Source organism: Lonchura striata, chromosome 9 (genome assembly GCF_046129695.1).
Source record: "Lonchura striata isolate bLonStr1 chromosome 9, bLonStr1.mat, whole genome shotgun sequence".
Taxonomy (NCBI): Eukaryota; Metazoa; Chordata; class Aves; order Passeriformes; family Estrildidae; genus Lonchura; species Lonchura striata.
In genome coordinates, this window is record NC_134611.1 from 27,580,704 (window position 1) to 27,604,942 (window position 24,239).

The 24,239-nt window shown below is 53.0% G+C and overlaps 2 protein-coding genes across 2 annotated transcripts in view; both read left to right on the forward strand.

The window, feature by feature from the left end:
• The window catches only part of LAMC1 (laminin subunit gamma 1), a 66,267-nt gene extending 63,256 nt beyond the window's left edge, over positions 1-3,011 (forward strand). Inside the window, exon 28 of the mRNA XM_021525107.3 lies at positions 28-3,011. Coding sequence (XP_021380782.2) covers positions 28-284 — 257 coding nt within the window. The 3' untranslated portion in view covers positions 285-3,011. The remainder of the gene's footprint in view (positions 1-27) is intronic.
• Positions 3,012-7,641: 4,630 nt separating this feature from the next.
• Positions 7,642-24,170, forward strand: LAMC2 (laminin subunit gamma 2). Its single transcript, XM_021525154.3, has 23 exons — positions 7,642-7,825; positions 11,554-11,742; positions 11,928-12,057; positions 12,927-13,025; positions 13,503-13,639; positions 14,064-14,186; positions 14,298-14,487; positions 14,837-14,949; positions 15,224-15,442; positions 16,252-16,431; positions 16,890-17,123; positions 17,335-17,471; positions 17,765-17,918; positions 18,041-18,246; positions 18,510-18,589; positions 19,021-19,155; positions 19,906-20,050; positions 20,263-20,412; positions 20,880-20,994; positions 21,082-21,281; positions 21,834-21,992; positions 22,081-22,180; positions 22,389-24,170. Exons 1-23 carry the CDS (start codon positions 7,744-7,746, stop codon positions 22,637-22,639), a joined length of 3,528 nt encoding a protein of 1,175 aa, XP_021380829.2. The 5' UTR covers positions 7,642-7,743; the 3' UTR covers positions 22,640-24,170.
• Positions 24,171-24,239: the final 69 nt, after the last annotated feature.

Here is a 24,239-nt window from a genome sequence, read left to right on the forward strand (position 1 = left end):
CTTCCCTGTTTACTTCTGGCTTTTCAGGGCAACTGGAGACAGTGGACTTGAACAAACTGAATGAAATTGAAGGTACCCTGAACAGTGCCAAAGACCAGATGAAAGACAGTGACCTGGAGCAGAAAGTGTCTTTCCTTGAGAGAGAAGCCAAGAAGCAAGATGATGCGATACAGGCCTACAACAGGGACATTGAAGAGATCCTGAAGGACATTAGCAACCTGGAAGACATCAGGAAGACTTTGCCATCTGGCTGTTTCAACACCCCGTCCATTGAGAAACCCTAAGGGTGCGCTGGGGGTGGGGGGAATCGCCCTGGTGAGTGGTGGTTCAGCCATGGAGTGCCTTAACACACATTACCTTCTCCAGATCCCCAACTCTTCGCTGCTCGCAGCCACTGCTTCCTTTCACATCAGGATAAGTTGAAAGTATTTTTTTTTCTTTTTGTTGGTTTGGTTTTTTTCCCCCCTTGTTTTTTTTTGTTTTGTTTGGGGTTTTTTTTTGGGTTTTTTTTTTTTTGTTTCTTTGGGGTTTTTTTGAGAAGCAAATTAAATATCCGTCTTCGGGCATCAAAGGGTTTTTTTTTATATAGATTGTTTTCCTGAGCACTCCACATTTGCCCCTTCCTCAGACACAGTTTCCCTTTGATTAGTGCAAGGATGAGAGATGCTCTGGACTCTTTATACTGTGGTTCAGAAATAACCATGTGAGCTGTATACAACAAGGCAAAACTAACGCAACTTTCTCTTCTGCCTTCTCCCTGTGACTGTAAAATCATCAGTCCTGGAGCTCTTTGTCCCTATGAAGGAAGGGGATGGCTACCAAAGTATTACTGTAATGGCCAGTATAGCTGCACTCAATTCAGATCCTTCTTCCCAACTTCTAACCCTGTGAATTTATTTTTTTTATCATTATGTAGTGGCCAATCCAACAGTGTTGGTAGCCTTTGGCAAGATAGCTGAAGCCTCTTTCTGAAATGCTTTCTGTGATGATGCATTGCTATGAGCAAAAGGCAGCCTCTGATTAGGGATCTTTGGGAAGATGGGATACTGGTGGAGTGGTGGGTCTTGCCAGCCCCACTTCCGTTCTGTGGAGAAGTTTTGGGTCTGGTCTGAAAGCTGCTACCTGCTGGCTAGTCCAGACTACCAGATTGTGGAGGCCACAAGCTGCATTCCCATCTGTTGCTACTGAATTTCCAGAGGATCTGGTTTTCTGGGCTTGGAATGTCAGACTGACAAATGAGTTTGTTGAAGCAGGACGAGTCCTGCTGAAGAGGAGAGCTGCCATCCAGAGTTCTGCCAGCTGCACTGGCCTCCATGCTGAATGTCTTTGGGTGGGGAAGGAAGGGGGCACATCAGTGGAAGTGGAAAGGTCTCTTTTTTTCTCCCCCTCTTTTTCCTGAAGGAGGACAGTGAGATTTGTATCTCTCCTTCCATTGCTCTGGCTTTTTGCCTGTTTTAAAGCCAGGAGGAAGAGCTGGAATTTCCTGGTGCCCTCCTTTCTTTCTGCCTCCAGATCTCCCAGTCACTGTAAAGCTGCCTCAGCACAGGGACCTCAGGCCAGGCTCAGGTGGCAGCTCTGCCTTTACACCACTCCCACGGCTTCCCCGCAGGCTCCCTCCCCAGGCAGTGCTCGCTGCTGCTGGAGTGGGGGGAGCCCCCTGCTCCCAGACAAGAGCATCCTCTGCAGCTTCCTCCTTGCCTCCAGCCTGGCATCCCTCCCCCTTTCCCTGAGATCCAGTATATAGCTATCCTTAAACACTATGCAACTTTGTACGTTTGCGTAGCGGGGAAGAAATTATTATCTGACACACACTGGTGCTATTAATTATTTCAAATTTATGTTTTTTGTGTGAATGTGATTATATTTTTTTCCATTTTTTTATCATGATTATAGTGTGAGGAAGTCTCTGTGTGTGTGTATGTGTGTGTAAATATACTCAGCCAGATTTCCAGAGTGGCACAGCCTGGCCTCCTCTATGTGCTTTTCCCTGTAGCCATTGGGGCAGGTGCACCATGTATCACCTCTCTCTGTATCATTCCCTTAAAACTTGGGATTTCTCCTAGCTGGGCTCCTGCTTGTTTCCCTCTACTGTATCCCCAGCACCCATCCATAACCACTTTGCCTGTCGGGTGGATGCTTTCCAGCCCTGTCTCCAAAGCCAGCCCTGCTCCTCATGGTGCCTGCAGCACCCAGTGCTGTGTCCCTTGTTCCCTGGGATGCTGTGCAGGGTGGAGCAGGGGCTGTGGCTTTGCAGCTGAGCTGTGAGGAGCTGTAATGCTGTCAGGAGACCAGACCAGCGCTGAGGTGGTCAGAGAGCTGCATTTGGGGACATCTTGATACCACTGTGCAGGGCAGGAGGCTTGGTGCAGGCAGTGCTGCTGGGCAGGGGCAGGGTGTTCCCAGCAAACTCTGCATGGCTCTTGTATCTCTTCCCTTAATGACTGTGGGATTTCCCTCCTGCCTGGAAACACCTCTGGAGGAGAGCTCCCTGTGCCTGCACACACAGGGACCCTGGGTCACTCTGGGAAGATAGCTGTGACCACATCACCTCTGCCAAGGCTGTGAGAAGAGCAGATGTGTGCATGCCCTGGCTAACCTCAGGCCTTAGGTTTCCTGCTCTCCTGTGTTTTTGTTTGTTTTTTTTTTTTTTTTCTTAAGCCGTTTTTAACAGAATTTTATTTTTAAATAAAAAAAAAATCTTTATAAGCGATCTGTTAATCAGTACTGCATTACAGCCATTATTCATTGTATAAGTCCAGTTATTTCTTTACGTAATGTGATGATGTGACAGCTGCTGGTGGAGTGCTGGGTGTCATGGGTGACACGTGACATCCCTTCATCACCTTATTCCTGACTGTGGCCCCCTCAGTATGTGCCTTCACTCCAGCTTTTTTTGCCTTAATCTGTGGTCTTGCTGTCTGGGGCGGTGAACAAAATGCAACACTTGCAGTTTTTATGTATAAAACAGTATTTCTTATTTATAATAAAGTCTGAATATTTGTAACCCCTTATACCTGGGTATTCTGTTGAGTATTGCTTTATTTTTCGTGGTAGAATATTGTTGGTCATGTGTCTCAGTTGCAAGAGACAACTGTTCTACCTCTTGCTTCTTAAACAACCTGATTTGGTATGGGAAAAAGGGAGAAGAAACTTGGAAATGCATGTGGTGGGATACATATCACAAGGATAATGGTTTTTCCCTGTGTCCACTGCTCCACTGCCATGGCTGTGATAGATTTTAAGCTGCTGGTTTTCCAGGGCTTAAAAACAAACTCTGTTGTTGGTGCTGATGCTGTTGGAGTGGCGCTGTCTTCCTGAAAAGCCCTGAGGAACTGGGGGGAGTTTATTTGTGCTGTAAGGGAAAAATCCCTTTTACTAAACCAGTAGAAAAGGATAGGGATCCTGGGAAAAGAAAAAAAAAAAAAAGTGAATAAAGAAGCTGAAATTACTGTGAACTGCCCCAAATCTGGGTGCTCTGTGTTGTTCCTGGGTCCTGTCTCCCAGAGCCTGGCCTGAATGAAGCAAATTTTTAAGGCCGGATTGCAGTGATAAGAGACTAGGCTGTTCTGCATTCACACTTTTCTTACAGCTTCAGTTGGATTTCTGTTCTTTTTCTCAGCAGAGGAAAACGCACAGGTCTCATTAACTTGCATCAGAGCTAATCCCATCTCAGCTGGTAAATTCTTATTTTGCATATCAGCTTGTGTACTTTCAACCTTTCATTCTTCAGTTGTCACTAATGAATTTGTTTTCTAAAATATGTCTTTTTTTTTTTCCTTGCCAATGTTTTTGTGAAGCAAATCCCAGCTGGTAAAATCTGGCTGAGGTTTCAGCTAGACTGTGGGGAGCAGTCAGGGAGCAATTGGGTGGTGGGACAGCTCTGATCTTGCATGGGCTGTAGGTTGACATGGAGCCTCTTACCATTTTGAGGTGAAAATGCTTAGATTAGGAAGCAAGCCTGTGTCCTTTATTTTATCTTCAGGATTTTTATCTCCAGAAGTTTTGTGTGGGCATTGTGTAAATGTGTCTCAGAGGTGATGTTGAAGGAGGATGAGCCTCGCATTGCTGTGGTTTTCAGAGGCAGTGCTGCAGGATAGAGGAGGATGGCAAGGTAAGAGTAACCTGAGGAGATACTCAGAAATCTGTTCTGAGGAGGAGCAGGCCCAGCTCAAAGGGACCATGATAATGGCTTACAGGTTGCCAATCTGTTCTAACAATATTTTTAAGCCCAAGTAGAGGTGACCCCCCTCAGATACTCTGTGTAGCCAGTGCCCGACATGATGGTGGGTGGGGAGGGACCTTGCTGAACAGTGGCCAAGCTGGTAGCCTTTTTTCTCCTTCAGTTCCCTGTTCCCTGTTGGTTTTCTCACTGCCCAGGTTCAAGCTCCATCTTCTCTCATGTGCTCTCTGGAGAAGCAGGAGGCTGGCAGGGGACAAGGGGCCTGGTGAGAAGGTGGCAGTGGGGAGGGCTTGGACAGACCTGAGCTGGGTTCCCTCTCCTTTCTGGGGAGGACAAGATATTGTTATAGGTTATAAATGCTGGGAACTGCTTGAAGGGAGACGTCTCTGGTGTGTTTGTGTGGATCTGAGGAGGTGGAGGAGGTCATTCAGCTGTCACATCGAGCTGGAAGTGTCCTATACACCCCATCTACAGCTGTGACATGTTGGACACGTTCTGGTTAGTTATTTTATGTAGTTAGCTGCTGGCTCAATACTTTCAGTGTGGCCCCAGTCCCAGAAACATCAGGAATGCCAGGTAAAAGTTATCCCCACAGAGGCTCAGCATGGGGAGTGAGAGGGGAATTCAGTTGGATGGCAATGCCTTCTCCCTTCATCCCTGTTTGTCTCACCCCTCAGTGGGCAGGGCACAGGCAAGGCCAGACATGACAGCACTTCCTTGCTGTGCCCCTGCTGCTGCCCTGCCCCGCTTGCTCACTGCCGGCGTGATCCCTGCCTGCCTCTGCCCATCCCACTGCAGCTGCTGCCTGAGTGATCTCTGCTCCACTGGCTCTGGCTGTCATGAGGACTTCTTCCCAGGGTACCCAAATGTCAGAGGAGAGACTGAAATCCAGGCTCCATCGCTGCACTGGTGTTTGGTGATACCAGCACATCATCATCACTGGTTTTCCACACTGAGAGGAAATCCTCTGGGATTTCCTCCTGGATGATGTGGCAGATCAGATGGGCCCTTGCCAGGAGGAGGCTTGAGGGTGCAAGGGTTGACCTGGGCTGCAAAGGCTCACAGCATCATGGTGTTCATCTGGCAAAGTCACCAAAATGTGTTTTCTCCCTTGCTTACATTAATAAAACCATCACTCCAGAGTTTTTACACATCCATCACTTTTCACCAGCAACCATTAGCAAAATTTAGATTATGTTGTTTCAGACTGGTTTTGGAGTGGTTAATTCTGCCACAGCCACATTGTCGAGGTCTGATGAACTTGTGAGCCACAGTGGTCTGCCTGCAGGAGCAGCTTTTTTGGCTCTGTTGGGAATGAACATAAAACATCTTATTGTGTTGCAGATTAAAAGACAGGTTTTCCAGTGAAACAAAACTGCTTCATTGCAGTGTCTGATGGGTACAGCTGTTCTTTATGCTTCCCTGTACTTACACTTTTGCTTACTCTAAAAGGTAAAACATCTCTGGAAATCATGTTGGTGTGAGACCTTTTCTAAAGTGTGCTGCCATCAGGACAGGTTGCAGTGGGACATTTGCTCTGTGGAGGGTGGTGGGCAGCTGCTCGTTGCAGATCAGATGTGTTTAGAAAATCAGGGCCCCAGGAAATACATTGCTGGAAGTCTCATGGATGTGGTTTTCAGAGGTCCTCTTGAAGCACAGTGGCAGATGGCAAGGTGAGGGTAGTCTGAGTCAGTAAGCAGAGGTGACTGAGGAGCGAGCTGTCACGGCCTTGTTTGCACAAGTGGAATGAGAGGTGGGGTGGCAATGGTGAGATAAATGGGATAACATGGGGGAGACAGAGAAGGGAAAAGCTTCCTCCTGGGGAGGGTTGGTTTTCCAGAAGTCAGCCAAGGAAGTGATCTGGGTGAGGTCTAAGGGAACTGCTGTTATGGACAATGCTGCTGGAGATGACCTTCCCAAGCAGAGGGCTGTCAGCAGGTAGGAAGGACACAGCAGAGGTGTTGTGGGCAAATGTTGTACTTAAGAGCAGAAGGGATTGTGTCTCCATAGAGATATGAGTGGATCCTAAGAACTCTGAATTGGTGGGAACGCCATAAATAATTTTATCTCATGTAAAAACTAGTAATGAAAACCAGATAAAAGAACCTCAGATGCCAAAACCGACCGTGCCACTATTGTGTTTGGGAAGCCGTGTTCCTTCTTGTGAGCTGTATTAAGATCCAGCAAGTGAAATGAAAAGGAAATCTGCTGTTTATAAAAGTGAGTTGACTCAATCAGCAGAGGCAGGTACAGTTGGCAAAGGGAGGTGCAGAGATGTGCTGTGTTTGGGCTGGCTGCGCCCATGAGATCACCAGGAGCCACAGAGGAAAGCCCTGTGAGTCAGCTCCAGGTGTCTGGAGTGTCTGCAGGCTGTGGGGCAGTGTAAGAGGCTCAGACAAGGAGCTCAGCGTTAATCACCCTGGGCTGTCAGGCCTCAAGTGAGCAGCATGTCACACCTTGGATTGAGTTTGAATCCCTAATGCAGAAGGGGACCTAAAAGGCAACTTGTGTCTCTGGGGATGAACTTGTTAGGTGTTTTCATTCTGTTTAAAGGTGCTCCTGGACCACTCACAGTCACTTGTGACATAAGGAGTCTCATGGCATTAGGCAGGGGAGCTGCTGTGATGCAGCATGAGGGCCCATCCCTCACTGTGCCCCTCTGATGGGCTGCTCTCACAGGCCAGGTGGATATGCTGGAGTCCTGCCTGTCCTGACGTGTGCAGCCTGTGGAGAGCCCCTGCCTCCAGATTTCTCTATTCCTGTATAGAAGTGGTCATGTCCTCCTGCAAGGCAGAGGCAGGGAGTGAGGTGGCATTGGCCTTCATGCCTTGTGTGGCTTGTCAGCTACCCTTGAGAACAAAGTGCTAATGGATCTGGGGCTGTGGAGCTTGGCATCCTCGTGGCTCTGTCAGCAGCCTCAGACAAGTGTTTCTCCCCTCTCTGTCTCCACTCCTCATCCTTATTCTGGGATAAAAATGATGTAGTAGGTGAGGCCAAGGGCCCATCTAAGCTCATTCTCTATCTCGGGGACAAAAGCAGACAAGTATGTGTGATGACTTCCACCTCCACCTCATTTCTAGGTCTGGGGATTTCCTGAACTTGATGTTTACCTGGTAAATCCAAATCAATCTGCTTTCTGGGCATTTCTTCAAGCTGATCTTGGGTGTGTTTGCATCCCCAGTCCTGCTGGTCACCTGCAATGAGATTGCGAGCAGGCATCCCCTATCCACCCTGCCCAGGCTTCCTGTGAGCTCATCCTGTTGAATTTTGCTCCCTGCGAGCCTGCGGCGTGCCCGGGCAGCCCGGCTGTCCCCGGGCAGCCCGGCTGAGGGGCAGCGGGTGCCGCCGTGCTGGTTCCCCGCCGGGGCGGCGGCGCTGCCCCGGTGCCGCTGCCGCGGGGCGGGCGCCGTGCGCGCCCTGGGCCGGGCTCCCGCCGTGAGTCAGCCCGCGGCGCTCGGCTCTTCCTGTGGGAGTGACTCAGGTGCGGCAGCGATAAAGCACCTCCGAAACGGCACCGAGAAAGGCACCGAGAAAGGCAGCGGCGGCCGGTGCCGGCGCTGGAGATGGCCGGGCGCTGGCTGCTGCCCCTCGCCTGCCTCGCCGCGTCCCTCCTGCCCGCGGCCCGGAGCGCGCACAGCGGAGAAGGTGAGGCTGGGCTGCGGGGCTCGTCCTGCTGGCTGGGTGCGCTCACCCTGCTGGGGCATCTTCCCCTCCCGCCTTCGCGATTGCTGCTGCATCCGTAGGTGCTTCTTAGTTTTGCTCCGAGGTTAACTATCCCATGAGCAGTGGGTCTCCTTTTGTCACTGGCATCCCCTTTCAATAACTTACGTGTATGCAATTACCGTCCTGCTGTCGGTACGGGGCTCTGCTCCCAGCGGGGCATGCGGGTGCGAGCACAAGCATCGCCCGGGCAGCGCCTGATCAGCCCATCACCGCTGGAACCAAAACCTTCCCCGAGCCTGGAGAAGAGCTGGAAGCATCCAGGATCCAGTTTGCTGTAATAACTTGGCAGTGTTTGGATTCTGTGTGACTCTGTGGGGCTCACTAAGTGCCACAGCCCTGCCACATCCTATGGGAGACAGGAGTCTCCTGTGGTCCACAGCTTTAGAAGTCCAGCAGATCCTCTTGCACATGCAAAACTCATGTAGTGCAGACTGTCATGGAGGGAGATTTAAACATGTTCAGCCCAGTGGTAACTCAGCTATCCGAATTTCAGTTTCATTGGCCTGTAGTCTGGAGATGGGTATGTTTGGCCAAAACCAGGTTTTTGCATGTATTTTGTAAATAACGAGTGATTTTGTAAATACTGAGTGATTTAAATTTTTCTTTGTCTCCAGTAGTGATGATTTGAAATAAGCTTTCTGAGCCTGAAGTTAAATTTTATCAGTTTTAAATTTGGCGCAATGGGAAGTAAGTGCTGAATAAGTGTTTTGGATTGGGTTTTTTTTCAAAAGAAAAAAAATATCTGCTTTGCTGTATGTGCTACTTGGGTTAATTATTACATCACCTTAATTACATCCAAGTTTTAAAATACTGATATCAATTATTCCTCTGCTTCTTCCTGGCAGTGTGTGGGAAACTGCTGTTTTCCCAGGGACTCTTGAACTCATTTCTGTGTGTATGCAAAGCCAGCAGTCAGTAACAGCTGTGGTTTTATTCTGCAGCATAAAACTTCATGTGGGTTTGGTGGTGTAACTGAGCCCACTGATGGAGCCCTGGATGCCCCAGGCAGGCTTTCCTGCAGTGAGAAACTGTGAAAGTGGGCAATGGGGGCACCCAGCCTTGGAGCAGCAGATGGGATGGCCTTGTGGGTCACTGTGGCAGGAGCACAGAGCAGGGAATGGCTTGTATTTGAAATGGAGCCTTCACTGCATGCAAAGCTCTGTCATTCTCCTGATGGAAGGAGGGATTTTTGTAGGCTGGCTCATGTGTGCAGGGTTGTGGGATCCTCACAGGCCCAGAGCCAGCCTCATTGTCTGGTTTTGTGAATTTAAGAAGACAGTTTAAGAAGCCTGAAGCTGCCTGTCTTCTTCTCCAAGCCTTTCTGATGTGAGAATTCATCTGAGCACAGCCATCAAGCATTTTTGATGATTTATTCTTGGGTGGGAGCTGGGGGAATGACATTCTGCTGGATGCGTGCCATGGATCTCCTGCATCCTGACATAGCCCTGAAGAAACCCAGTTGCAAAAATTTTCCTCCAATGGAACGTGCTTTTTTCCATTGATGATCTCAGAGCAGAGCCTCAGGGCACCTGGATACAGAAGTGACACTGTCCTCTGTTGGTCCTCATCCTCCAGCAGCTCCTTCCTGCTCCATCTCATTATCAAGTCCAGTGCCTTGATAAGGATTAGCCTGCCTGAGCTCCTGGGTTTCTGGGAGACGACCAGGAGCAGACACACCAGTGCAGTGGTGGCACTAACCTGCCACAGCATCTTAAATGGCTTTGAATCAGCGAGACAGGAATTTGTTCCAGGGCTGGGGAGCTGGTTCCTAACATGCTGCAGCAGTAGACAAACACTCAAAGAAAGGTTTTCATTCCCTGGGGGAATGGTGCTCATGCCTGTAATTTAGCAACCCAGTAAATCCTCTGGATTGCGTAGACATAGGGTGATGTGTGGGTGGAGTTCAATTAAAGATCCTTATTAGTCCCTTCCAACTTGAGATCTAGCTAGAGTGTAGAGGGATGGGGAGTGGGATCAACCCAAGTGAGATCTTTCTACTGTGAAGGTGAGCACAAATACTTGAGAAAGTCTCACGCTGCTGCTCTCCCTTGATCCTTTGTGTTGTCCATGCCCTTTGGTCGCTGGTAGTGCTGAGGCTGGAGTTGCTTTCCCAGACCCAAGAGGCAGGAATTCTGTACCCACGGGTCCCTCCCAGCAGGCTAGGCTGGCAGAAGATCTCCTGAGCTCGGGCTTGGACTCCTGGCAGCCAGATTGCGAGGGCAGAGCTGTGCTTGCTGAGGTTGGAAAAACCTCTCTCCCTGTTTGCAGGCGCATGAGGTCATCTCTGCTCTTGGCAGAGGCGCCACTGAGTGCCTCCCTCTGGAATGCGGCCGCCGCTGGGTGTGCGAGGGCGGTGCCCAGGTGTGAGCACTGAGAGCAGGAGGCTTCGCCTGGCCCCGGGAGTCGCGGATGCAAAGGACAGGGACGTTGTACCCTAGGGCTGAGCTGTGCCAGAAGAGAGGCTCGGGGTGTACGAGTACAGGCACCGGCTGCATCCGTGGGCAGGTTTCTGCCCAGTTTTGACTCCCTCCACCTCCTGTGCTCTCAGAGGTGACCTGGGCAGGGGCTGGGTAGCTGCGGGTGGCCTTTCCTGTCCCGAGGAGGTCAGCAGTGAGCAGAGCTCCTTAGAGGGAGGTCGAGGCTCCCATGGCAGCATCAGGGTGGTTTGGAGCAGCTCCCCAGCAGGCTCTGTGACCCTAGGGACCTGGCTTTTTCCCTTGCCTGTCTTTGCCAACCATTCTCTCGGCTGTGCCTGCTCTCCCCAGTGATCCTGAGGAGCATGTCTGGAGTAAAGGTCCTCAGGACTAAAGGCTCCAGTACTGGCCACTGCCACGTAGGTGTGAGGTGGCTTCAAGAGGGCACCTGGACAAGGCAGTGGGCAAGCACATCTGGTGAGATGCCTGAGTCTGATGTCCAGAGGGATGATCTGTCTTGGCTATGGAGGGATGCAGGATCTCATGCCTGTTCTTCCTGCCATCCCTCATGCAGCAGTGTTGGCAGCTGCACCTTTTCTTCACAGGGAGGGAGGGTGGAGTCCAATCCCGCCCAAACCTTTTTTGTTAATCTCCCTCGTGGCTGGTACGCTTCCACCAAACTCCTTGGATCACAGACCACTCCTCATCACTTTGCCATGCAGATCTGGGTGGAGGGACCTGGTGGAAGTTGGTTGAGCCTTTCCTACTCAACTTATTCCTGGCCAGGTGAAACAAAGGATAACCTCAGGAAAGTTTCCCTTTTCCCCAAAGTCTCCAGTAAGATTACCCATGCTTTTCTCAGGACAAGACTGGGGTTTTTAAAACCATCTCTGCTTATTCCATGTCCTGGCTGTGTTGCAAGACCTGTGAAAGAATTGAGAACATCCCTGGCAATGCTGTTGTGTGGATTGTGGCAGCTTTGGCTTGGGTTTGTCCATCCTCAGCAGTGGAATGGGGCATTCCTCCCAGTGTGGGGATGCAGAGCACAGTGTGGACACCGGTGGCACTGGGGTGGCTGATGGACACAGACACGGGGACAAACACAGAGATGTGGGGAAGCAGCCCGCTGTTGGCAGAGCAGGAAGGGGAGGTTTGCAGCACCTGCACCCTGCTCCTTGCCCCTCAGGGTGGGATTGCTGCATTATCTGAGACGTCTCTCTGCTCTCCTCTCCCCAGTCTGTGACTGCAACGGGATGTCCAGGCAGTGCATCTTTGACTGGCAGCTCCTGAGGGAGACGGGGAACGGGTACCGCTGCCTGGGCTGCCTGGGCAACACGGAGGGGCCCCGCTGCGAGCGCTGCCAGGACGGCTTCTTCCGACGGCGCGGGGAGCAGTGCTGCCTGCCCTGCCTCTGCCACCCCTGGGGTACGTGCACAGCGCTGCGGGGACAGGCGGCCTTGGGCTCCTGCTGGGCACTGGGCAGGGCAGGCTCCCAGCGTACCCGGCCGCAGGCTTCAAGGCCCGCCTGCCCTCTGAGATAATCACAAACTCACGGGATGACTTGGGTTGGAAGGTGCCCATCCCAGCCTCTCCCTCCTGTCTTTCTGCAGGTTCCCTTGGCCCCCGGTGCGACAGCGACGGCCGCTGCAGCTGCAAACCCGGAGCGATGGGGGACAAGTGTGACCAGTGCCAGCTGGGCTTCGAGTCCCTGTCCGAGGCAGGGTGCAGGAGGAGCGGGCAGTGAGTGCTGGCCACGATTGGTGGCACGAGGCCAGCGGGAGGGCCAGCCTCCACAGCTCTCCTGGGGCCTGTGCTGGCTGAAAACATCCCCTGAAAAGGCAGGGCTGGTTTCATGGCAGCTCATGGGCATCCATGCTAGGAGAGAGTGGGCTTGAGTGAGGCTGGACCTCCTTGCCATCCTGTGGGGTTTGGTGTCCTGCAACACCATCAAAACCTGAACTTAGCCAGTCTCTGAGGTGCTGGTTTCATTACCCAGATAACACCCAACAAGCTACAGCCCTGTAAAACAAAAACTGTCCACTGTGGGGCTGCCTCATATTGGTGCCACTGACAAGGAGATGTACATGCAAAGATCAATCCCTTCCTTCTCATGAAGCCCTGTTTAAACACCTTTAGAAATGTTTCTGATCTGACTGCCTCAGCTATGTCCTCTTCTTCCTCACCTCACCCTGCCATTGCTCCTTTGGGGCTGCTGGCAGGCAAAGGGTGTTAGCAAGAGACAGCTGCCTGCAGTGCTGCTGCTGGGCCTGGCCTCCTGCCCAAGCCTCCCAGGGGTGCTGCTGCTTGGTGGAGCTCAGCCAAGGTCTATTAAACTCAGCCAGAGTTTATTAAGCTCAGTGGAGCTTCACTTTGCACTTGTGGGTGGGTCTGATGCTCTGGGATGCCCTGGAGCAGTAGCAATGGGCACTGGCTCAACCTGGCACCCGCAGAGCGGCAGATTCTGGAAAGAGGTGTGCAGCTTATTTCCCTGCTTCTTGCAGGGGAATGGTAGCTGGGAGGTTCTCTGCTGTCTTGTGTAGTAGCAGGAAGCACTGAGCTCCCAGGCCAAACTGGAAATCCAGGTAGAGGTTCCTGCTGTGCCTTTGCAGGAGCCTGCAGTGTGAGTGTGACCCAGCTGGCAGCACGGGACACTGTCACTCTGGCCGCTGTGTCTGCAAGGAGAGCGTCACTGGAGAGCAGTGCCAGAGGTGAGTGGCAGGAGGACGTGCTGGACACTGCTTGGCACAGCCTTCTTCTCTCTGCAGTCACTTCCCTGGCTGTTCACCAAGCCTTAGAATGGTTTGGGTTGGAAAGGATGTTAGAGCTCATCTCATTCCAACTCTGCCCTGGGCAGGGACACCTTCCACTACCCTGGGTTGCTCCAAACCCCGTCCAACCTGGCCTTGGGCACTTCCAGGGATGGGGCAGCCACAGCTTCTCTGGGCAACCTGGCCCAGTCCCTCACCACCCTCACAGGACGATTTCTTCCCAGTATCCAATCTAGCCCTGTCCTCTGTCAGGTCAAAGCCATTGCACATGCCCATCTCACCATCCCAGCCCAGTGATGACCTTAAACCCTGCTGATGGCTGTATTGCATCAGAGGGATGGTTGTGTGGGCCAGTAAAAAATGACTCAAGAAACAAGAAAATTACTTGAACATTGTCACCTTCTTGCATTTTCCCAGGTGCAAGCAGCACTTCTATAACCTGGATGCCAGAAACCCTGCAGGATGCTCCCCCTGCTTCTGCTACGGGCACTCGGTGACGTGTATCAGTGCGGACAACTACAGTGCCCACAACATCACCTCTGCCTTCCAGCAAGGTGAAGCCCAAGCAGGACATCCCCATGGCTCCTGGGCGTGTTTGCCACCCCTTCTCTTCAGTGGGCTGGAGGAACCACGTGGTTCACAGCCCTGCTGGAAGCCAGCCTTGGGCTGTGCTTGCTCCTTGGGTGCTCATCCAACCTGCCTGTGGCTGCAGCAACCTTGCGTTGATGGGATGGCTTGGTCATAGGCAGAACAGTTGAGGGGAGCACAGGATTTCTTCATTAGGTCTTTCCTGCCTCTTGGAAGGAGGCATCTGTGCCCAGGCAGGCTGATTTACAATGTATGGGCACAGGGATAACTGTGCTGCCCCCTCAGAGGTCAGGGTGGGAAGCTGGAGAGTTCTGATGAGACACAGCTTAAGAAAGTTGCTGGAATCCCAGAAACACCTTCCACGCTGACCACTCCTTGTTTGTGCTCCAGGTTCTGAGGGCTGGCGAGGTGTCCATGAAAGCGGCTCCCCAGCCCAGCTCCAGTGGTCCCCACGCCACCAGGATGCCTTCATAGCAGCAAGGACATCAGAGCCAATATACTTCGTGGCACCTGGTAGGTGTGGGATCAATGGTGGCCAGAGTGAACCCTTTGCTTGGTCTGATCCCATGAACTGAGCCCTTAGGAGGAAGGGAAGATTTTAAGCCTTTGATTTTCCCTTTGCAGCAAAATTCCTTGGGAACCAGCAGCTGAGCTATGGCCAGACGCTCTCCTTTGATTACCGCCTGGACCGAGGGGGACGCCAGCCATCTCCCCATGACGTGGTCCTGGAAGGACATGGCCTGAGAGTCACTGCCCCCTTCTTGCCCCAGGGAGAGGTCCTGCCCTGCGGCATCAGCCAGACGTACACGTTCAGGTAAGGTGGGAAGCTGGGGTGTTTGGGGCAGAGGGAGCAAGAATGGTTGCGGCTTCAAGAAGGTCTCGGGTCCATCTGTGGTCCCCTGGCAGTGGCAAGTGGCTGCCTGGATTGGGCTGGGTGCATCTCAGGTGCTTCTGTCCTGGATAAGAAGGTTACCTTGTGAGAGGAGCAGCAGAAAATGTGGCTTGAGGTTGGGTTGGGTTCTCGGCTCTGGATCAATTGCATACATGTCATTACCCAAAGCCTTGAGCTCCCAGGAGGGAGATGGGCGAGGGCTGTTGTGTTTTTCAGAAGAGGCATCTCAGTTTTTTGAAACCAGTTCCACTTCCTCCCTCTTCCACGGCAGGCTGGATGAGCACCCAAGCAGCAAGTGGAGCCCAAGGCTGAATCACTTTGAATTTCGCAGGCTGCTGGGAAACCTGACAGCCCTCTGGATCCGAGCCACGTTTGGGGAATACAGTAAGTGCAGAGAGAGCTTACAAGGTTGGCTTCCCCTAGTTGGAAACAACAAATCTCTAAATGGGTACACCTTTGCTAAAATTTATTAAAAGATAAAACCAGTAAGTGCTCCAAGGGGGCAAAACTAAATAGCAAAGAGATTGAGCAGGATAGCAACTGATTTGGCTGCTCCCTTTGCCCGTGGGCGTTGCAATAGAACGTCCAGGTCCTGGCTGCGGGGCTCGGGCAGGGGGAGCTGCTGTCCCCGCGGGTGACTGGCTGTCCTTCCCTGCAGGCACCGGCTACCTGGACAATGTCACCCTGGTGTCAGCACAGCCCGTCCCCGGCGTCCCCGCGCCGTGGGTGGAGCGCTGCCAGTGCCCGGCGGAGTACCGGGGGCAGTTCTGCCAGAGCTGTGCCCCCGGCTACCGCAGAGACATCCCCGGCCAGGGGCCCTTCAGCACCTGCGTGCCCTGCAACTGCCAGGGGGGAGGAACTTGTGATCCTGACACCGGTGAGAGAAGCCAGCACCACGCTGTGCTTGTGGGCTGTGTGGGAGTGCAGGGAAGCTGCCTGTGTCCCCAAAATAGAGCTGTGGGGAGTCAAGACCGCTGGCTTCACAGGAATTTCTTCACAGAAGTGGTCATTAGATAGTGTAAGGGGCTGCCCAGGGAGGTGGTGGTGGAGTCATCATCCCTGGATGTGTCCAGGGAAGGACTGGATGTGTCACTCAGTTCTTTGGGCTGGTTGACAAGGTGGGGATCTGCCACAGGTTGGACTCAATGGTGTTGGAGGGCTTTTCCAACCTTAATGAGTCTGAGATTCTGTGGGTCGCCTGTGATTCAAAGATTCTGTCCGTGATCATGATTCTGTGACTTGGGTCTGAAATGTGGGGACCATCCAAGACAAAACTCCCCAGAGCCTAGAAGCACTGCAGTCAAATGCATTTGGAATAAATTGGAAGTATTTTGGAGAGAGAAAAATATCTGCTGCCCAGATAGCGATATTTTTTCACTTCTGACTTCTTACTTGAAAGTTAAGCATGGCAATTCCTCAGGATGGACAGAGCTTGAGTGACCTGATTTAGTTGAAGAAGTCCTTGCCTATTGCAGGGGAGTTGGACTAGATGACCTTTAAAGGTCCCTTACAATGCTAACCACTTCATGATTTTATGTGGTGCATGATGTGGGCATGCTGGGGATCTGAAGACATCTCACAGAGGTTGCTGGACCATGGGTGCTTGCGTTGCTGTGGCTGGAGTGGTGGAGGATGTCCCACCAGAATGTGAGTAAATTGCCCTAAGCCTTTTCCTTGTTCCTCCAGGTGAATGTTACTCAGGAGATGAAAATGTGGGCAATGGTGCCAGCTGCCCCTTTGGCTCCTACCGAGACCCCCGGCAGCCACACAGCTGCAGGACCTGTCCCTGCGGGCCTGGCCAGGGCTGCTCCGTGGGGCCAGGTGGTGAGGAGGTCATCTGTGACCACTGCCCTCCTGGAGCTGCTGGTAATTCCCTTCTTGCTTCTGCTCTGCCTTTTCATACAGGTGTGCTTGGAGCGGGGCAGATCCACACCATCCTCTCAGCCCAGCTTGCCTGTGACACTGCCACTCCTGCCTGTGGTGGGGTGTTTGAGCCTCAAGGGTTGGGTAAACACACCAAGACCTCTGGGAAAAATTCTCATCTAAATGTAGCATGGGTGGAGAGAGGATGGGTAGGAGAGGGAGTGGAACAAAAAATAAGGAAAACAAGTAAGAAATGACTTGTAGAAGGTCAGTTGTGGCACCCAGTTTTCAAGAGCATGTGTGGGGCATTGTGTATTGGCTGTGGAGGTGATGGCAGCAGAGCAGCTGTTGTGCCAGCCCTGAAGGGACTGAACACCCCCATTTCTGTGGGACACAAGCAGTGAGTCAGCCTCTGCCTTCCAGGCACAAGCATTAACTTTGGCTCATCCCTCCTTCCCCAGGTGCCAGTTGTGAGTACTGTGCCGACGGCTATTTTGGAGATCCAGCAGCTTCCCAGCCCTGCCAGCCGTGCCGGTGCAATGGCAACGTGGAGCCCAATGCCGTGGGCAACTGCGACCGCCGGACCGGCGAGTGCCTCAAGTGCATCCACAACACCGCCGGCTTCTACTGTGACCGCTGCAAGGATGGCTTCTTCGGGAACCCCCTGGCCTCTGACCCTGCTGACAAGTGCAGAGGTGAGACCCAGCTGCTCTCTGAGCTGGGGATGAGTTAGAAAACCCATGACTGACTTTGGAGTGGTTTGATGGGAAGGAGGATGCTAGAAAGTGGGAATGGTGAGCAGGAACCAAAGCCCAGGGGTAAATGGTGGGAGGAAAGCAGGGAGAGATGTGCTGTGGCTTGAGGTGGGGCCAGGCCCCCCTGAACCTGTGTTGCTCTGACCTGCAGCCTGTAACTGCGACTCAGTCGGTGCTGAGTCCCTGAAGTGCAGGAGTGATGGGAGCTGCATCTGCAAACCTGGCTTTGAGGGTCCCCGCTGTGAAGAGAGTGAGTGCCCAGCTTGCTATGGCCAGGTGAAAGTGCAGGTGAGCATCTGTGCCAGCCCCAGGGCCACTGAGCAGCAAGGAGTGCAGTGATTGGCCCACCCTCAGGGTCTCCTCCTGTTCTTCTCAAGCATCTACTCCTGGTGCAGGTGAAATGTGAATTCAAACCTTGGCTTTGTACCTGATTCAGCTGATCTTTTTCTTTATGTCCCATCCTGAAATGAGCCTTCATTTTGGTTCCTGTCCTCAGGTCTGAATGTGGCCCTGGCTCCCCCCTGGTCTTTTCCCCGTGGGTTTAGTGTGCTGCTGGCTGATGGCCTGGTCTGTGGTTGCAGATGGAGCTGTACCTGCAGCAGCTGGCAGAGCTGGAGCTGCTCTTGTCAGAGGTGCGAGCTGGCGGTGGGACCGAGAGCCAGGAGCTGGAGAGGAGGATGCTGGTGGCTGAGGAGATGCTGCAGACCATCCTCAGGGAAGCCCTGAGCCTTCAAGGTACCACCTGCTTACTGCCCTTGGATGGGGCCATCTGGGCTGTGTCAGGGAGGATTTTTCTGCCTGGCCCTTTTTGCACAGCAACGAGTTTTCCTTTGGCCTTTCTCTTTCCTTCTCACCAGCCTCCGACAGGTCTCTGGAAGGCCGTGTGGCCAGGATGAAGGGGCAAGGGTCCAGCTCCCAGAGTCGCGTGGATGAGCTCAAGGCAACAGTGGAGAGAATGAGGGCTCTGGGGAGCCAGTATGAGAGGCAGGTGCAGGAGACCCGTCAGCTGCTGGAGAGAGCCAGGCTGGACCTGGATCGCAGCGGCACCGCTCTCCTTCGGGTGGTAAGAGCATCCCGTGTGACACACTCCTAGTTCAGCTCAGGGCTGGAAAAAAATCAACAGAGAAAGCAAGGATTTAAATTACAGACATTGTTTTGTGAATGTAGGTGTTCTGGTGGTCCTTTCTTTGGGGTCAGGACTTTGAGAGGAGCTGGCAGGGGAATTTGGGGGCGGTGGAGGTTTAACTGTAGTTGCCTCTTTCACTGCCAAATTGGATGGAGAGCAGGGAAGAGCACTCACACCTCTCTTCCTTCCTCCCTCCTCAGACCATTCCTGTTTCAAGCTTTCCTGGGGGTTCAAATCAGTTCTTGCTGCTGGCCCAGGAGGCTATGAGACTGGCCAACAGGTGAGTTGCTCCCACTGTTAGCCAAGAGAGAGGGGAGGAGGACTGAGATCCTGATAGGTGCCCAGAAGGTCCTTTTTTGGAGTGTTCTGGTTGACGTCTGCCAGCCCTGCAGCAGGGGAAGATACAGCTGCTGGGCTGTCTTTGCTGCCCTATAGACTTGTCCTCAGCTGTCTTTGATGATGTAATTGGATGTGACTTAGAAGCATCTTTGGGATCAGAGATTTGCCCTCGGATGTCCAGCTGGAACAGAGAGCTTGTGCCCTCCCCAGTGCTCCTCTAACCTTGGGAGGTGCAGGAGGAACAAGCTAAATACAGGTCACCTTCACAGACGTGCTGCATTTCCCAAGGGGTGTGATCCAGCACCAGCGAATGCAACAGTAGAGGAGCTGGGGTGGGACCCCTTCGTGACCAGGCTGCTCTGTGCTCTGCAGGCACACACAGGCAGCCAGTGCCATCGACCAGGCTGCGAGGGCGGCGCGGGAGGACGCGCGGCAGGCGCTGGAGCTGCTGCGCGCGGCCGCCGGCGGAGACGCCGCCGTGGGCGCCCTGCCAGGGCTGCCCGGGAGGTGAGCCCGGCCTGCCTTGGCCTGAGTGTCCGTGTGCACCTGGGAGGGAGCAGGGGGGTGGCCAAGGATCCGGGCCCCCTCCCCTGCCTCGCCATCTGAGCTGCAGAAATGGGCAGTTGGAGGCAGGGGATTCGCGGGCATGTCTGAGGGGTGCAGATGGAGGGTCAGCAGCTCTCTGGAGGGTTTGCTTCCCACCTCCCAGCCCTCAATGACCCCTCCTGAGGTCCCTGCCTGCAGCTGGGTGAAGGAGTTTAACACCACATGTGTGAACAGGCTTACGGGAATGATTTCCAGATGTGGTTGAAAACCTGGACTGGGTTTAGCCCAAGGGTGAATTTAAGCCCACGGTGTCTCCTTTGGTCAGACTTGGCCTCTCCAGAGCCCACCACAATGGTGCTGGGCCTTTGCACACCATGGGTGGGATGTGCAGCCTTGAAGGAAGTTCAGAGGTTAAACGGAGATGTGCAGGAGAAAACATACAGTGGTAGGGCAGGGATTAGCAGAGCCACCATGGAGGCTGTGAGGGTTCAGCTGTATGAACAACCTCTGATTTTGGAGTGGGAGTAAGGAGCCAGCAGATCCTCTGCTCATTGGAGGGACTGGGATTCAGGGAATGTTTGTAATTGGCTTTTTATCTGTGATAAATCTGCATGAAGCCTTGGAGAATATAAGTGAGTCAATGCAGATGGTGGTATTAATGCTGGGATGGGAGGCTGGCAGCTTGGCTGGTACCAACTCACATCTGTACAGGTACAAAGAGCTCAAGTCACTGGTTGGAGGCCTGAAGGCTGATGCTGATGGAATGGCCTCCAAGGCAGACACGGCTTATCAGGGCAGCCTGGTGCTCCTCAGCTCCCTGTCCCGCCTGACAGAGATGGACATCAGCTCCTTTCAGGTGAGGGCTTTGTGCCTGTCAGACCAGGAGATCCCCTTTTGATCTTCCTGATGCCCTCCCTGCTTATCCTACCACCAGCTCAGCTCTTCCCAGGGCTCCATCCCTGTTGGAGAGTCACTAGACATGCATCTTCCTACCCTTTTCCCCCTTTTGCCTCTGGTTCCTGGTGGGCGCTGGGGAGGTGCTGGGAGAACACTGTGTCTGTGTTTCAGGAGGAAGCCTCGAGGCTGAAGCAGGACTCAAGTGCCCTGCTGGGCCTGGTGGACACGTCCCTGGCCCAGTACCAGGCCCTGCAGAGCCGCGTGGGGCAGTGGGAGGAGGAAGCCAAGCAGCTGCTCCAAGGGCAAGAGGGCGAGAGAGCGGTAAGAGTTGGCTGGAGAGGGGTCATCCCCAGCAGGAGCTGCCACCTTGGGGAGGGCCTGTGGCCCCACCACTGTCCCTGCCTGGCTGTCAAAGGCTGCTCTGTCTGCCTGGTGCAGGATTGGATCCTTCCTTGGGGCTGGTCTTCAGACCTCAGTGTGTGCAGGGAGCTGATGGTGCAGGGTCTCACCTGCACGTCTCCTCCATGTAAGGCAGGATGAAGACCTCCTCCTGCAAAGATTAGAGCTAAGATGACTTGGGATGTAGCTGGAGCTGGCTGAGGAGCACTGGCAGAAGCTTCTGATGGTAGATCAGCCTGTGGTAGTCTTGATTAAGGGGCAAGAGCAAGCATTTGGGAACAGACAGATGGGTGTCTTCGAGCCCAGCTCCTCCCAGACTGCTCTGGGACCGTGTGATGCTCCCATACCATGTCCTTCACCTACCTTTTGTGTCCCTTGATACATTGCAGAAGCTGACACAGCTGCTGTCCCGAGCCACCCTTGCCAGGAGCACAGCCCTGCAAGCTGTGAGCGCTGGCAATGCCACCTTCTACCAGGTGGAACAGATCCTCAAGAGCCTCAAGGGTAGGATCCTAGAAACCCTGCGTTTTCCTTTCCTTGTGGGATCTCACAAAGGTAGTATGGCTCCATTTCCACATGTGTTTCTTCCAGAGTTCAACCTGCAAGCGGATGACAAGAGAAGGGAAGCCAAAGATGCCATGAGGAGGCTGCCCATTATAAGCAGCATGGTCACCACTGCCAGGGAGAAGACAGACCGAGCCAAAGGGATCGTGGGCAGCGCCGCTTCTGAGTCAAAGGCAGGCAGCAGCATGGCAGAGGAGGTGAAGGAAATCACCACAGGGATCCAAGAGGTGAGGACAGACTCTGGTGCTATTGATGTCAGAAAAGGATTTGGAAGGGGAAAAACATGGAAGACGAGGAGATGGTTAGCAACCTCTTGGTGGGCCTGATGGGTTGATTTTTGAGCTGAAATTTCTCTACAGTGGGTCCTGCAGGTACCAGTTTGGCTGTAGATGATCTCTGCAGGCACATTTCTTCCATGAGGATCTCTGTGGCATCTCACTGATAGCCACCTTTCTTCAGTGACCAAGGGGATTTTTTTACTTCTGCAGCCAGAATCACTGGTAGGCTTGTGAGGTTCCAAAACTGGTGTTTGTGGGTTCACTTCCCAGATGTGTGTTGTAATTCCCCAGGGATTTACTGATCCATGAGGGAGGGGTTGAGCCATGAGCACAGAAACATCACTCTGGAGCAATCGTTGGGAGAACATGAGGACAGCTTGCGATCTTTTGGATCCCTTGTAGAAGGGACTAGTTTCTACCAGTTCCCTATTACATGCACCCAGAATGATTTTGGTTGTGTTCCGCCCTCCAAAAGTGCCTTTTCCTATACACAACACCCAGGAGATTGCCCGGCTGAAGGAGGAAGCCAACAGGACGGCTGACGGCGTCCTCGCCCTGGAGAAGGCAGTGGCCACCCTGCGGCACGAGGCCAAGGAAGTGGATGACGCATTTGAGAGGAAACTCTCGGAGGTTGAGGCAGATGCTGCTGTGATAGAGAAGGTGGGTCCCCATCTCCCTTGCCTTGTCTCCTTCCCTGTTGACTTGTGGGCTTGATTTCACCTTACGGCTCCTGCCTTTCCTCCTTCAGACAGCTCAGGAAGCTCAGAGGGTCCACGACAAGGCTGGCCAGGCAGGGGCAGCTGTGCAGCAGGTGCTGAGTGCCCTGGAAGAGCTGCTGCGTCTCATGAGTAGGTTTTGCGATGCCGCTGTGGGATGTGGATGGAGACAGGTCCCCTCTGGGTCCTAGGCGGGGCTTCTGGGGGTTTAGTGGGAAGCTAAATTCCGTGATGCCTGTGAGCAGGCTGGGCAGCAGGGTGGAGATGAAGTATCTAGAAAGATCTAGTCCTCAGCCTCCATGCATGCTTTCCTACTCCTTGTTTTTCTTCTGTGCAAAAGACCAGCCTGGTGCTGTGGATGAGGATGGCCTGAGGCAGCTCGAGGTGAACTTCAGCAAAGCCAAAAGCAGAAGCAAGCAGCTGAAGGCGGAGATGTCGGAGCTGGAGCAGACGGCTGCGCTGCAGAAGGATCGGGTGCGCGTGCTGGAGAGCAGCATTGATGACATCCTGGCTGATATTAAGAACCTGGAGGATATCCAGAAGAGTCTTCCTCCAGGCTGCTACAACACAAAAGCCATTGAATTGCCATGAGCCAGCTCTGGGAAGGCTGCAGCACCTGCCAGGCTGAAGGCAGGAGGGCCTCCCCAAATCTGGCAGAACTGGCTGTGTTTGGTTGTGTTAAACTGATCCTTACCCTCAAGATCAGTGTGGCAGATGAAGTTCACAATGTTCTGCTGGCCCTGGAAAGTCCCTCATTTTTCAAAATGCTCCGTCCCTTGCTCATGGGAGGAAGGAGACTCCTGGTTTGTGAAGGTGCTACTGTCTGAAGAACTGCCCATTCCTACAATATATCTCTGAGGTGCAGGGTTAGGTGTCAGCCTTGTGAGTTTGCACAGTTTGGACCCTGAAGCTCATGACTGACAGGCTCTCCATCAGCTGTGGATACGCTGTCCTGGTCCAGCACACGCAGTAGGACAAGGGTCTCTGTCCATACTTTTGACACTGCCACCACCAGCTCCTCCTCCTGTTCTCCATGGGGTTTTCCTCACCTTCAGCAGTGACAGGGAGAAAGCAGCATGAGAAGCTGCTCGGGGAGATGAGTTCTGAGTTGAGGCACTGGTGATGCTTCATGTGGTGTCTCCTCCCAGGCTGGCAGTCCTCCCCTTGCTGGGAGTGATGCTGGCATGCTCTGGCTCTTGTACCTGAGAACCCCATTCCATTCTGCTGCAGTGCCTGTAACCCAATTTCACTAGTTTAAAAATATTGAACATGTCTTGAACGTATCTCCACCTCTGTTTTGGTGCTGCCTGTCCTCCCTCCCTCCCTCCCTCATGGTGCTGTATGTTTCTCAGAGGCCACCATCACCACTAAGGTAGCTCTCCACTGGGGTTTCCCATTGTTCATCTTAACAGAGCTTGGATGAGGCAAAGGCCACAGTGCTCCCTTCACCTTCACTGCAGCTCTCATGCGGGTCCAGCTGCATGCTGTGACACTGCACACTACTCCCACCTTCCTTCAGATGCCATGGAGGGGAAAAAAGTTTCAGGAGTGTCACCAGATGCTGCAAGCTGAAACTCTGCTGAAGCCCCTGCCCTGCATGGTGGTGGAAGAGGAGGTCCTAGATGGAGAAGGACACTGGGGACTCACTTACTCCTCATTATCTCTTGAGTCTCTGATAAAGCAGTATCTGATAAAGCAGCATCTGTGTTTTGCTTCATGATTTGCCAAGTATTATGTCTGCTTTACACTTTTATTTAAGTAAGATGTATTTTAGCCCCTGTGTCCCTTCTTCTGTTGTACAGCATAGGGACAGCTATTAGGGAACCTATTTTTCCATAAGTTGGCTTTTTTGAAAGGTAGGTGTAGGCACTCAGTGTGTGGTGATTGGGATGGGGCTGTGGGAGCCTCATCCCCAGTGGGCTCAGCTGTGAGGAGCAGGTGAGCAGCACTGACAGCAATGAGCCAGGGAGTGCCCAGGTGCCCTGAGCAATCCCAAAGAGAACAAAGGGCACACAGGTGAAATGCATCAACATGAGGAGATAAAAGGCTGGGCTAAAGGACAAGAAGGGCAGATGCCTGCAGCCTTCTGGAGTGGTGTGGAGTTACTGTGTATGGGTTGAAGCTTTCTGAAATTGTACAGTGATGCTCTGCGTGCGTGGCTGTTTCAGCTGCAACAGGTAAGAGATCAATA